General features: G+C 38.3%; 1 protein-coding gene across 3 annotated transcripts in view; it reads left to right on the top strand.

Annotated features, from left to right (window-relative positions):
• Positions 1-3,655: 3,655 nt before the first annotated feature.
• CDIN1 (CDAN1 interacting nuclease 1) overlaps positions 3,656-15,420 on the top strand; it is a 226,770-nt gene continuing 215,005 nt past the window's right edge. For 2 of the 3 annotated variants that reach the window (XR_003001457.1, XR_003001456.1), the window contains exon 1: positions 3,694-3,990. Coding sequence is in view for 1 of the 3 variants with exons in the window: in XM_024732632.1 (XP_024588400.1) it covers positions 3,890-3,990 (101 nt within the window). In the remaining 2 variants the exon portion in view is untranslated. Of the gene's footprint in view, positions 3,991-15,420 lie in introns of all 3 variants that reach the window. The other variant, XM_024732632.1, reaches the window with a different exon arrangement.

Raw genomic sequence — 15,420 nt, 5'->3', positions numbered from 1 at the left:
GATTTTTGGTCTCAGGACTATTCAGTGTTAACTGCTCCACTATCATGGTGTAGAATGTCTTTCTGTGTGTTTCCTTTGGTTTTCCTCCATTCATGAAGTTGAGTGATTGCTGTGACCCTCAATAACTGAATTATTCTGATCTTTTTCTTTTACTAAGCGCCTGTATTATTTGGGGACTAGGGTAAAATGACTTGTCACTCGTAGGTGGAAAGTATGGAGACGTAAACTTGTTTCAAAAGACGCATCACTTTAGGTGGTAGTTCATAGGGCAAAGAAAAACATATGCAGTCTCTTCTGGTGAAAGAGGCCGAACGATCTTTTAAAAGTGTGTTTTGGCTAAATGTCAGAATCGAAGGCCTCTTCAACAGGCATTCGTTGTGGCCAAAGAAAGCTACCTATTTCAAAGCATAAATGATTAGTTGAGGATAATTCAACCAAAGAGGTTTTCCTTTATGAATTACAGTACAATATGATGGAGAAAATGAGGTTTTATATTTGGACTAGCTTGGGTCCAAACCATGGTTTTGCAATTTAACTGGACCCATCAGGCAAGTCCTTTACTCTCTTTGACCCTCAGTTTCCTAATCTATAAATCAGGGGCTAATGAGACAGTGTTTGAGCATAGTAGGTGCTTAAATAATATTAAGTCCCTTCTTTATTTAGTTAGTAAACTTCAATTATTTTTCTTTAAAATAATCAATGAGATGATTTTAACAAGATTCCATGAATAGAATCAGATTTTTAAATATAATAAAGATAATATGTCAGTATTTACTTTTAAAAACATGCATTGGATTTGGCACGTTCAACAACAGACTGTTTACAAATGTGACTGACTCTTTCCAAGGTGAAGCATCTTCAACTCCTTTGCACTCTGCCTAGAACTCTCTGCTCTAGCCGGAATAACTTTCCCATGCGCGTGACTTGGCTCGTTCTTATTTTTAGTCCATTGTGTTTAGCACTCTTCTTGAAATGACCTTCTGTTGCCTCCCTGGCAAACCCCCACACTCCTTTAAAATCGTTCATTATTCACGTGGTCCTGAATTGGCAGAAAGATATCTGGTCAAGCTATTCATTCTGGACCATCTTCCAGGGAGCTGCACTAGTCCCCATTTTGACATATTTTCTTGCTAAGATTTCCTACACTTTTTTCGTATTTATAGATTCTTTCTCCCTATCAGAACAATAAAGTTCCACTCCTTGGGTTACACTGAGGACATTCAGGATCAGAGAGGCTGTCACTTGCTCAAGGCTACACAATTTATGGCTGATTTTAAACAGGTAGCCAGTTCTTTGGGTTTTTCCTTTGGTATTGTTTTCATTTCACGACCCTACCTCACTTAGTAGAAAATGGTCGGTATTACCGACAGACCAACTGAGAAACAGTGGGGGAACTCCAGGCACGGAGAGACAGCTCTAGAAGGAGTAAGAGCGGATGAGGGGCACATAGTGGGGTTCAAGAGATGGAGTGAGAGAGGGAGAAAGCATGCCTCAAAGAAATAATTGGCTTACACCAAGCATTTCACATTCAAGGGAAATAAGAAACACCTAAACAGCAATACCACCACCACATTTCTGCTTTGCTTCTATTTTGTGCCTAATAACACAATCGTCACTGCCAATGAAAACAGCAACATCACTGTGCTTTTCCCCTGGCGCTAACTCTAAACAACCTACTGGATTTGGGTCAAAATTGTAAACTGCCGGCATGTTAAAAATAAAAACAGAAAAACAAACCTGGCCTTTTCCTTTAGGGTTGTGAGGGTGAATGCAGGACAAAAGCCAGAGAAAAGAGTTACTATAAAAAATAACCAGTGCAGACATCCTTGAACTGATGTTTTCTATAAAAATCTGTTGGCTGTGAATTGAGAAGAGTGAAGTCGGGAAGGAGAAAGGAATGGGGAATCAAGTGGTGTCTGCTTATCGTCAGCTAGCTTTCATGTAAGAGTCATGGCAGGGTCAGCAACAAACTAGCCAGGTGGCAACTCCAGGCCATGCTGCCATAAATAAATAGTTATGTACTAATGTCACACAACCAGAGCTAGATGCAAAGCATATGGGAAGAAAACATTCTGATGTAAATATTCAAAAGAATCTATGGTTGCTGAATTCAGGATTCATGTTGATACTGGACTTGGAGACGCCTGGGAAAATAAAGTGGTGAAGCTTTTTTAAAACATGGACTAAAAGATTCTTTGAAATATAGATTGTTTCCTTTCAAAAAAAAATTCTTAACCTTTGGCCTAAGAGAGTGTGACTTTTTTGTGTGTAGTAATTAAGCATTACTGAGAGTTGGCAAGAGCACAGACCCTGGAACCAAATTTCAGGAGTTTAAACTTTACTCCTGCTGCTTACTTGTTCTCATGACCGCTGAAGAGTTGCTTAACCTTTTCATGCCTCAGTTTATTCACCCTGCACAAAAAGGAGGACGAGGAGGATGGCAATAGTACCCACCTCTTAGAAAATTATACAGATCAAATAAAAGTCAACGTGTAGGGAGCAAACAACACCTGGTAAATGTCCTGACCTATCACTATCAAGTAGTCTTATACAGGCTCTTTATCTTCCACAGACTATCTGCTGGAAGCTAAGCTAAGGAATCCATTCCTTGTACTATCCTATTTAATCTTACGAATAACCCCATGAATTAAAAATCAATTTTACAGACAAAGGAACTGAGGTTTAGACGGATTAAGAAATTTATCCAAGGAGGCATATCTAAGCTAAACTTCTAACCCAGGCCTTATTCCACATTTAAAAAAAAAAAATTAACCATTTACACGTTATTTAAAATCTAAACACTTTTTCTTTCATTTGCTTAAAATGTTAAAATTTGTAAAGAAACATGACACATGGCCTTTTAAGAACCAAATAGATTTTTTAAAAGGATTAAAGGAGGCACTGATGTCCTAATCAATGGCCTTGGGATAGCTGAGATCCATTCACAACACATACACAAAACAGATAAATTCGTTCACTGACTTATTTCTCCAAACATTTATTGAATGCCTACTATTTTTTGAGAGCTGGGGATTCACAGATGAATAAGTAATGATTTCAGTTCTTGAGCACCCGTGAGGAGTGAGAGTGATATTGTTGACTGCGCGCTGTTTGATGATGTGGGTTTTGTTTTCTAGCCTGTTTCCCAACAGGGCCAAAACTGTGTTCCTTGCCAGCTGCAGAAATTGTCAGACTTCCCTCAACACAAGCCAAGCTGTACGTCTACAGCGATTCTAGTGGGTTTTGGGTTTTACAGCTCCTCCGCTGACGCTCGCAGGGCGCAGGGAGCCTTGAACCGAGAGAAGGCGTATTTCTTTGTAGGCCAGTCTCCGATTGGAGCTGCAGTAAAACGGGCGCGATTGGAAGCGTATTCAAATCGCGCGCCCTGGCAGTGGTTTTCTCGGGCTCAGGCTTACTGATCACGGTTACCCGTGGGCCCTGCTGCCTTGTCGATGCGCCAGGACTTCCTGGCTTCTGGCAACAGGAAAGGCATGACCGCCAAGAGCATTCCACGTTAATCCCAGGTGGGTCCTGCCCAGGGACCTACCAGTAGGATTTAGGCGGCACCTCTGCCTGTGGCCGTTACTTCCTGGTTGGCTTGCCCTTAAGTAACATGGCGGCAGGTTGCCTTCGGCCGGGCCCTCTGCGGCTGCTCAGAAAGCCAAGGAAGGGCAGTCGGTCTACAGCCCGCCTCCCGCCGCGGAGCTGCAGGCTGAAGCCCAGGCTTGTGCAGCCAGGGGTGCAGGAGGGAGGGTAGGGGCAAGCCCAGAAAGTCGGGAACACAACGCTGTGCCGCATTGTGCCCACCCCTCGTCTCCCGACACGAAGGCTGCTCAAGCCCAGGGTGTTTTTTTCCTTTTCACTGCCACCTCCCAGTCCCTGGCCCAACATGATACTGACTAAAGCCCAATACGACGAGATAGCCCAGTGCCTAGTGTCTGTGCCGCCTACCAGGCAGAGCCTGAGGAAGCTGAAGCAGAGGTTCCCCAGGTAAGTGCCCATCTCCCCCCCTCAAAGAGACCTTTGCTTGCAGTAGCTGTGCCTGGCAGCCCAGCCAGTGCTTAGAAACCACGTGTCACACATGACTGGGGAGGAACATGAGTGTCAGGTGTTAGGAGAGCAGGAATGGTGAAAAAGGTTTCTTCTTTGACCTGCTTTTCTCAGGAGAGTCTTAATGGACGAATCCCTTCAAGTCAACAAATGTTTATTGAAAACTTGGTTTTTGCTAGGTGATGGGTGCATATAAGTAGGTGCTGCATAAATGTCTAGGGGTTGACAGATACTAGGAATGAATGATGGGTAGCAGGGCCCTCTCAGAGTGGAAATATGAATTGTAGATTCAAAAGGTGGAAATGGAGGACCCTTTTCAGTTGGCCTCTGGAAACAAACAAGGGAGTACAGGCCTAAAGGGACCTCTTATAGTTTACTAAGGCTCTCTACTGTAATGAAGTGACCGCAAGTGTTCTCAAGCCAGTCAGAGACTGGTACCCTATGGATTCCACTGTTGGGTCAAGATTGGTCATTTGAACAGCCATACCAGGTGTATTTCATACTTCCCTCCTCCCCAAGCATGTCTTTTTTTTTTTTTTTTTAGTGATTTTTAGTATTCTCCAACTTTCTAAGAAGGGACTTTAGCAACTATATGCTATAGATTGCCTCATTTTAAAGATGTGCAACCTGAGGCCCTGGCATTACCCAAAGAACCAGTCCAGAACAACCAGGTTATTGTATTTGTGCCATGTTAAAAGTATAGAATGTTCGTTTACCTTTCTTCTATTTCAAAACCAAATCCAAACTTATACCATTTTACTTTGTGGCACTGAGCACCATTAGCTTCCTTGTCTTTGACATCATCATGGAAGTGTTTTCTTGAGGAAAGAGATTATTGGATAATTGGTATTAGTAAAGTACAAATTGAAGGTCTTTTATAATCTCAGTTGTTTTTGAAGGACTCAGTTTTCCTAATCTGTAAAATGAAGGGATCTCTTTTTAATATTATCCAGATTTAATTTAAACCTTTATAGTCTAAGATTTTTTTCAGACTTGCTAACAAGGAACAACATTGACAAATTGGAATTTAATTTTCTGTCATTAACTCTTTGCCAACTCTGCCAATGAACAGTGAAGGGTGAAGGCTGGTCAGCTAAGGGGATAGGTAGATTTTTCTGGGCAATTTTAAGATACAGCACACATTTAGCTAATTCTGCTCTTGTTACGTACTTATATTAGTGTTGTATTTTTGCTTCTCTTTCTTTTCCTTTCCCTCTTCTCTTTCTCTCTCCCTCATTTTTTTTTCTTTCATTCTTTTCCATAGCAAATACCTTGTCCTCTACGTTAGAGGTAACCTCCTTTTACTGTTATTAAGGACTCATTAAGTATACGTAAGAAAGACTCCATTCGTTTGGGGCACCATGCTGTCTTGCTTATTCTCGTATGCCCTTTTTTCTCTTATGCATAATATGGCCAAATATTTTTTGCTTCTCCCAAATACCATTCAGGGTATAACTAACTCTTCATTTACCAGAAACTTTATTGAGAGAGGCTGCACTACCAATCTGCAGAAGGAATTAAAGAGCCATTTAGCAGCGTCGGTAGGAATTCCATAAAGAGTGTGATTTGGGAGTTGGCCTCACAGTTTGCATCATAGCACTGTTTTACTTTAGATGTTTCTTGCAAAGGACTTGAACAACCTTTAGATTTGATAGTTCATTTTGCCAGAGAATTGGTGAAGTAAGGACCTCAGAGATAATTTCTGGTGGCTCAAAGAGGTTAAGTGACTTGTCAAAAAGCCTAGAGTTATTGAATGGCTAAACAGTGTTTAGAATACAGGTTTCATGACTTTCAGGTCAGAGTTCTATACTAAGCTGCCTTAATTAGTTTTAATATTAATAATAATAACAAGCAATTATTTTTTTGTGTGATGTTCACCTAAATTGAATTCTAAAAATAATCAAAGTACTGAAATGCTTTTAAAAGTTGCTAAAATTTTTTATTTTCCTGATTTTGAAAGTAGTACATGCTCAGTAAAGAAAATAAAAATTATTCATAATCCTATAGCTCCAAAAATTTCTGTTAACATATTTTAAAAATATTTCTAGTCTTTTTTATTCAGTGAGGTACTTTCTCTGCTAATGTAGTTTATAGGTCTTGCTTTTCTCACTTAATATATAGTGAGCATTACTCATCTTTAAAAATTCCTTATAATTTGTTTCAAATACTAATAATATCACATTCTAGATGTACCATCCATTTCCATATTGCTTGACATCAAGAGTTTTATTTTTCTAATTTTCTATTTCTGTACATATATTATGCCAAGTTTGCTTATTTTCTTACTTTAGAATCTTAGAAATTGGGAATGACCGTATCAGCAGGTTTCAAACTTTTTGGTGTCCAATCTCCTTACACTCTAAAAAAGTATTGAGGACCCCAGAAAACTTTTGTTTATATGGGTTATGTCTGTTGATGTTTATTAAAATATAAATTAAAACAGAAATTTTAAAAATTGCTTATTTATTTTAAAATAACAATAATAAACCTGTTAAATTTAACCAATTTTAAAGGTTAATAACCATGATTTCAAAAAGCTAGTGAGAAAAATGGCCTTGTTTTGCACTTTTGCAAATCTCTTTAATATCTGCCTTAATAGAAGGAAGACATATCTGCTTCTGCAATCAACCTGTTGTGATATGCTGTTTTGATTAAAGAACATGAAGAAATTCTGGCCTCAGACAAATATGTAGTTGGAAAAGGGAAGAGTAATTTAATAGGCTTTTCAGATAACTGTGGGTATTTTTGTATATTGGGTATATTTTTGTATTGCAATGTGGAATGTGAAACCGTATTATAGAACTTTTTGGCCAGTCTTGAACTTTGAGTGGATCTTTTACCCATGCATGATTTCTATCATCATGCATTGTTCATTTGCAAAATGTTGGTTGTGAGTTATGCAAGTCTTCTAAATGTTGTCACCTTTTATTATACAGCATCAAAAAAATCACATTTGTTAGTATCCCCACTGATCTCATCAGAAAAGTCTGTAAGATGTGAAGCTGTCACATTTACGGTGATGGATACAGAGTTTTCCAATATTTGATTTTCCCTTGAAAGCTCAAATTTTTTCGTTGGCAACAAATACTATCAGTTGTTTCCCTTGAAGTGACAGGCTCATGTTGTTTATTTTTGAGAAAATGTCTGCCAGATATCCAAATCTGAATAATCATACTTTGTTCATCATTCATCCAAGTAAAAATGGTGTTTCATGGAAAAGGCATCTAGTTCAGCTCTCAAACAATCATACAAGTGCTTTCCCTTGAGACAGTCATAATACTTCGATATGCAGTAGACGTGCTTTGCATTTACTTAGTTTGTTATACAGAATGTTAGAAGAATGTGTATCGGGGTTGAGATTTAATAAAATTAATAAGTGAATCTTAAGATATTCTTACGTGAAACTGGTTTTCTTTCTTCCTGCAAGTGTGTGACTCCTAGGACAGTTGTGCCAGGAAAAGGCAAATCATGTCTTACTGTTTCTATAAAAATAGTTTTGACCTTGTAGACTTCTGAGAGAGTCTCAGGGACTCCAGGGGTCCATTGACCACACTTTAACAACAAGTAGCTATTTCAAACCAAAGGATATTTATGTTTTGAAGGATTTTGAAGTGTATTGACAAATTACTATCAAAAAGATTGTATTAATCCAATTACCAACAGCACGTGGCAGTATTCGTTTTTGCAACTTTTGTCAGTGTTGAAGAGAGTCATCATTTAGTCTTTAATATGATGGATCAAGAATGACATCTCATAATTTACATTTTTTGACTATAATGCATTGCATATTTTCCACATTGTTTATTAACCATTTAATTTTCTTCCTCTTGAATTACTTGCCTGGTGTCCTTTGCCTAATTTTCTATCGGAGTGTTTGCTCTTTCTGTTTATTGATTTGTTATTGTTTATTGATCTGCATATCTTAAGGATGTTGATGCTTTACATGTCATATTTTTGTTGCAGATATTTTCCCAGTTGTTGTGCTTTTAAATATTGTTATTTTTTTATATTCTTAACTTTAAACTTATGCTTTTTTTGTCCTTTCATGTCCTATGATATGAAAAATAAATCTTCCCCCTAAATTTTCTCCTAGGTGCTTGATGGCTTTCTGTCTTATTTTTAATTCCATAATCTTTCTAGCTGCAGTTTATTTTAGTATATGCTCAAAGGTGAATATATAGCTTCATTTTTCCCAAGCTTAACTTTTATTTTACACTGTGGTTTCTACTTGCTAGCCTCATTTCTCCATGGCCTATTTGTTTTCACTGAAATTACAAATTTTTGTTTTTCCAAGTCGCTACATTGAACTTGGGCCATCACCCTAACCACTCTGGTCTCACAATCCTCCCACTTAAAATGAAGGAGTAGAATTTTGTGATGTCTAATATTTTACAACTCCTAAACTCACCCTTATTCTATTCTATTCTCTTTTGCAGTTTTACATTAAATGGGCCCTTTGACCCCCAAAACGTAGGAATACTGTATCTAAGTACTTGCTGAGGATATAGTCATTGATTTGCATCTCCCAACTTATTCCTGGACTTCCTTATTCAGGTAGAAGCCCCCAGCCCATTCAGCTGCTACTTATCAGGCCATATTTTACACTGTATTTTCCTGCCCAAACACTACATATATATCTGATTATATATCATTCTTTATTTATATATATAAATATTAAAGATGTATAAATATATATATATATGTTATTTTGAAATTTTTAACTTACAGAAAAGTTGCAGAAATGTTAACCATATATCCTTCACTCAGGTTCCCCTAATGTTAACATCTTACATAACCAACATACAATTGTCAAAATCAGGAAATTAATTTTAATGCAATATAGCCAAATAATTTACAGACGTGTTTTGAACTTTGCTAGTTTTTTTTGTTTGTTATTGTTCTTTTTTGTTTGTTTGTTTGTTTACTGTCTCTTTTCTATTTCAGGATCACACATTAGATTAGTTGTCATGTCTTCTTTTTGGTCTCCTCCAGGCTATGACTATTCCTTAATATTTTTTTGTCTTTTATGAACTTGACATTTTTGAAGGGGTCAGTTATTTTGTTGAATGTCCCTAAGTTTGTGCTTAATGTTTTCTCATGATCAGAGGAGGGTAAACATTTTTGGCATAAATACCCCAGAAGTGATGTTGTGCCTTTCTCAGGGCATCATATCAAGGGGGATCTGATTTTGTATGTCTTATTACTGCTGAGGTTAACGTTATTCACTTGGTTAAGGGGTGGTGTCTGCCAAGTTTCTCCACTGTAAAGTTCGCTTTCCAATAATTGCCTTGTGGGGATTTCCTTTGAGACTCTGCAAATATCCAGTTTCTCACCTCACACTTTTTCGCTCTGATTTTAGCATCCATCAATGGTTCTTGCATGAAATAGTTACTGTGGGTATTTGCCTATCAGTGATTTTCTTTTTTAGTTTTTAATAAATTTATTTATTTACTTTTTGCTGCATTGGGTCTTTGTTACTGCGTGCGGGCTTTTCTCTAGTTGTGGTGAGCGGGGGCTACTCTTTGTTGTGGTGTGCGGGCTTCTTATTGCAGTGGCTTCTCTTGTTGCGGAGCCTGGGCCCTAGGCATGCGGGCTTCAGTAGTTGTGGCTCGCGGGCCCTAGAGCGCAGGCTCAGTAGTTGTGGCTCACAGGCTTAGTTGCTCTGCAGCATGTGGGATCTTCCCGGACCAGGGCTCGAACCCGTGTCCATTGGCAGGCGGATTCTTAACCACTGCGCCACCAGGGAAACCCTTATCGGTGATTTTCTATTACTCTCACTGGAGTACCCTGTCACCTAGTATCATCCTCTACCACCATTTTATGTGAAACATTCCACCCTACAGTCACCCCATGATTTTCACTGGTCCTTGCAGTTTATTCACCTCTTACAGCATTTGGTCTGTAATAACTCACTGTGTCCTCACTATGTTTGTGGCACTATTTGGATAATTTTTAGAAAACAGAAAGGATAATGTAGTAATTAATTTTGAACAACTTGTAGTCCGAGGAAAGAGTTTAAGACACATCTAATAGCTATAAATTATTAGAATCATAGAATGTTAGAAACCAAAGGATTTGTTGTACAGTTAGTTCACATATGGTTAGTCAAAACGGATTCTTAGAGGAGATATAACTTTGTTGGAAATTCTTTTGTTGGTAAATAACCCTTTGGCACAATTTAATTTTTCCAAGTTCCTTTGCTGTGCATTAGTTTGGTTGCTATTTATGCCTGTATTAATGAGTCATAAGTCAAACTCTTGATAACATAAATCTCTAAGCAAATAAGTGTCTTTACTTTGTTCCTGTATTTTTTTCTCTTAGGAATCCTTGCATAGGTTTTTCTAATGGTGCCTTCCACATTTCTAAGCATTTTTTTTAATCTTGGTATGCAACATTTACAATATAGGCAACCATTCACTATTATGAGGGTGTTCGTAGAGAAATCTCAAAAGAAGTAGTTGAAAACTCATTTGGCTGGGCTCCCTGTGCTTAAACTGATATACACTCAGCTCGTTTTCTTGAGGTCTTCACCTGACTCTGAGAACTGGAGTTAAGGCTGGCTCTGCTGTGTATTTGCCAGTATTGAACTTAGTAGTTCTTGACAGTGGACCTAGGGATCTAGTCTGGCTAGGAGTGGAGTAGCGAAGGGACCTGCTTGGGACAAGCACAACAATTTTCCTTAGCTTTTGCATTTAAGGTGGCCTAGCTTCATTTGGTACTACCATTGGTTATAGTTGTCCTTTTTTGAAACCCCCCCCCGCCCCCCTCCAGATCCATTTTAACCTGTCCCCATTTCCCATAGGAAATCTTGTATTTCATTGTTTCTGCTTCCTTAACCATTTGTTCTTGGGAAATGACTTGGCTCTGCTTCTTTTTATCTGAGTCATAGTTGCCTCATCTGTAAAAGGAGGGATGAAGCTCCACAGCCAGTAAGTAGGAGAAACAGGATTCAAACCCAGGCAGAGTCTGACTCCAGATTCTTCCTCTTGCTGTATTGCCCCTTGCTCTTCAGTTCCTTAAGGCTGTTGTGAGGCTTAGGTGAAATAAGGCATGTAAAACACTTAGTACGGTGTAGAGGTCCTGGTAAGTATTTAATGGATGGTAAATACGATTACTGTTATTATTAGAATTTAGTAAATGGCCTACAGTAGAAGAAATGTCTGAGTAGTAACCTTTGAAACATAGAAGACACAAATTTGCTTTGATATGGCTCAGTTGATTGTATGGCTGTGAATACACAGATTTTGATCATTAGTTGAATATGGCCCAGATATCAGAAACTTGCCTTAAATCTTTCATAGCAATATATGATGCCATTTAAAAAAACCCAGACTTTTAAACCTAGAGTCACTGATTTTTTAGAATAATAGTAGCACATTGCCCATATAATTAATACTGTAGGGCGTGGTTTACTAAAATTGGAAGGTTACTTCCGTTGGCCTTGTTCTCTCAATTGAATTGAAGGTTGGTACTCAGTTGCTGGTCAATTTTCCATACTAATGTTATGGTGGACCTGAGTTCCAGAATCATGAGTGAGAATAGCTCATAAAGGGAGAAAAAGTCAGACTATTATTGAACTGGAAATTCTTTTGGTATTTTTGCCAAAGAAATATAATTAATTTATATGCCCTTCAAAAATAATACTCATATACTTAGGAAATACACCTAGGAGTACTTCTGTATTGATCATGAGTGCAAACTGGAAAAGAAATCGGTCTAAAAATTGGCCTAAGAATATGATTATTTCATATATTTCCTTTAGTCATCTTTTAAAATATGCTTTTTTACTCTGTGAGATTTCAGGTTTTTATTTTGTTGCTGCATTGTAGCCTAGCTTTAAAGACTCTCCTGGAAGGTTATTTTGTTAAGTATATGGCATCTTCACTTTCTGAAAGAAGCGCTTAGCTTTTATCAGATGTTTGTGCCCCTTGGCATTTGCATAGTTGTAAAAGTGAGATGAGCTTGAATTCCTGCAAAGGAAGAAAACCTCAGATAGTGTTATCCTGAGAAGAACCTAAACGCTGACAATATTTCTTATTAGTTTGAGGGGGAGACTTTTATGTTATTAGATTATTGACTTCATTTTTAAGTCTATATTCAGGCATTAAACTTTAGTCAACTAAGTAATAACCCATCCCAGAATGTTTGCTGGTATAATAAAGAGGAATTATATATTTCCCTAGGAGAAAAATGTTCAATAGATGTATAGGGTGATAATATTTTATAATTTGACTTTTAACAAATGTTGACTGAATTTACCATTATGTTTTTATTACACATTTTGTGCAATTTTGCCATATAGGTTCAGTTTTCCTTAAAAAAAGCAATCAAGCAATATAAAAGTCCTTTTTCAGAGTAGGTATGAAAAGTGACCTTAAAAGTCATATACTGGAATGAAAATCATACAGAAGATGGGTAAAGAATAAGTTTTCCTTCCTTTTATTTTCAGTTGTCTTTTTCTTGGTGGGAAGTGTCTTCAGGTGTTTGTTTTAGACATTCTGCTTTCAAATTGCTTCTGTGGTAAGCTGGTATGTGATGAACTCAGGAAATGTGCTTGGTTACAACTTCTTACTGAATGACAAGTCTCCATTTCTTAGGGGAGCAAACAGACAGCTGGATCCAGGATGATTCAGTCCATAGGTTTGAAACCAGCATGGAGCAGTCTGTGCATGATGGATTAATAATGGTACATGGCTGGTCATGAATCCAGCCCTTTCCTGGGCCACTTTGGGGAACTAACACCTGCCTCTACTTTTCTTTCTTCTCTCCGTCCCAACCCTTCAGGGGGCATCTTGATAATGTATGTAAGAGTTAGTAATTCTTCCTTATAAACCAAAGCTTCCTTCTGCCAAAGAACAGTGATACAGTTGACAATGTCAGCTTTTTCAAGTGCCTCCTCTTGACTGAGAGGTGATCTTTTCCGTTCCTTCAAGACAGCAAATAAGTTTTTTTGTTTTCATTTTTTAGCCTAGTGTGGTGTTCCAACTGTGACCTGATAAAACCTACAGTCTCATTGAGGAAACCGAGAGCTCTGCAATTTTCCATCCAAAGTAAAATGTTAAAATATCTCAGGGCTTATTTCTTTTCTGTGTTTTAAATATTGAGATTCAGCTGCTAAAAATGTTTGAAACCTGTTAAACTTAGAGAAATAACTTTAACACTATGGGAATAAATATTTTGAAACAAAGCAATGCAAGTAGAGGAAAAAGTAAGGTGGATTCATGTCTCTTGATACTGTTGTTCAGTAAAATACGTAAGCCCTGGGTCTTTTCCTTGACTGAATGCTGACTCACGTGAATTGGAGCAATTCTGTGTGAAGCTCAGGCTTTTTCTGAGGTGTCCTGGGAGCAGTAGTCATATACAAGACTGAGACTTAAAATAGATGGTGCATTTTCACCCTCTCTAACATAACTCACATATTTATTTTTAATCTTTTGGTTATTGTTAGACCTGTCCTTTGCTTTAGGCCCTAGAAAGGATGAGATATAAACTCTGATCTTGTATTTATCCTGTTTTAGGAGATAGGAGGCATAGCAGACCCTTGATGTTTACAAGGGTTATCGCTTATGGCTGTTGAAAATCCTCAAATATGCAGCTAGCACTATATAGGATGGCAAAGGTCTACAAAGTTTGATGCACTTTTTAACCAAAGTTAAACTCATTTCTCAGCTAATTGACTTGCTGCTCCCCACATCAGCCTAGGGGTATGGAAGATTCAGATTTACCCTCAGCAAGTTTATGAATTAGCATTTGTCATGGATATTTGTGATCACTCTTAAATAGTCAGAACTGGGTATGTTTCATCCAAGAATGCTGTGGGTACCCAACTTCAACTTTAGGATGAGTAGAAATGCAGGGTGAAACTACCTCGTAGTTTGTCACTAATGCCTATGCCACACCTTAGATTCCATAACTTGTGAGATGGTGTCCAAGACCTGTGGGGGAATAAGGCTCTTTGTAGGTGGCCTCCTTTGTAGATGGGATGTGGGAAAGCAAAGCATCATTTAAATGCATCTTACTACAATCACACATGAAATTAGACTGGCAATTCATTTTTTTCAATTTTTTGTTTCTGTCTACAACTCTTCCAAGCTGATATCATCTTTTGCTTAAGGTATATTACACTGCTATTTGTTTTTGCTGATAATACTGGTAGGGAAAGCTAATAGAACTTGAAATTAACTCGCGCTTCAAGCCCCATTTAGCTAAAATAGTAAATGGACTGGGGATATAAGAGACTCTTGGTTGTATAGCATTAAAAACCCCACAGACCCCTATAGCCTAGATGTAACAGATAGCTCACAAACATCATTTGTTAACTGACAAAGTTAACATTATCTAAATTCTTATTTCCTGAGGCCAGCTAAAATATATGTTAAGGTAAAAATACATTTAACCTCCAGTTCATAACGTTTAAAATTTTTATTTGCACTTTGGTGGGCATGTTTGGAGCTGTTCATATGCTGATCACGAAAGCTTCTCCAGAGGGACCTGCATACCTCTCTCATGATTTCAAATTCAATGATTTGGAGAGTGTTGGACTAAGATAGCAACTAGAGATCATCTGGTCAAATGGTTAGTGTTAGAGGGGCATAAACTGAGGGAGGATTTGACCAAAGTTACACATTTGAAGGCAAAACTCTCCCTTCAAGCTCTTTAATTAGAGATCACCAAATGCCCTAGGAGTCTAGGGGCCAGGTTGGTATCAGCAAGGAGTGAAGGAATGGAGCTGGCCTGGTTGGGATCATGGCAAAGTGAAAGGACAGTTGTGTGCATGGGCAGGGCAGCTGCAACCTTACACCAGCCATCTGTTGCCGTGCTGGAATGTGGGCCCAGGGCTGCCAGGTCTTCTATTCTCTAGAAAGCAGCTCTAGATCTGACTTTTTCAGAAAAAAAATATCCTGAATTTTAACTGTTGTCAATTTGTTTGAATTTTGAAAAACAGTGTGTGGGCCAACATTTTCCTGGCCAAACAGAACAAGTCTGTGGGCTGAATTTGGCCTACAGCCCATGGGAGCTGGAGCTGGCTCTTTCCAGCTTGTGAGAGCTGATCGGAAGCATCTTTTCTCCACTCTACACACTGTGACCTCACATCAGTAGCTTAAAATCAGCCACAGTGGGAGTGTTTACACCACAGAAATTGGCCCATGCTATAAACCTCGGCTCCCCTGTCCCTCCCCACTGCCACCAAAGGCATTTCTTAAGCCCCTGAGCCATTGTATACCATCAGCATAGCTTTTTTCCTAGAAAGGGCTCATAACACATATATCTGTACCTCATTTATTCTTAGAAATTAAAATATTTTTGTGAGTTGGGCTTTCTTCCCCCCCACCCCTGGCTTTTTTTTTTTTGGCCAAAGAGAAGATACAT

The sequence above is a fragment of the Neophocaena asiaeorientalis genome, unplaced genomic scaffold, assembly GCF_003031525.2.
Source record: "Neophocaena asiaeorientalis asiaeorientalis breed wild unplaced genomic scaffold, Neophocaena_asiaeorientalis_V1.1 scaffold119, whole genome shotgun sequence".
Classification (NCBI taxonomy): Eukaryota; Metazoa; Chordata; class Mammalia; order Artiodactyla; family Phocoenidae; genus Neophocaena; species Neophocaena asiaeorientalis.
Note: the sequence above shows the minus strand (reverse complement) of the source record. Positions and strands in the feature narration are given on the sequence as shown.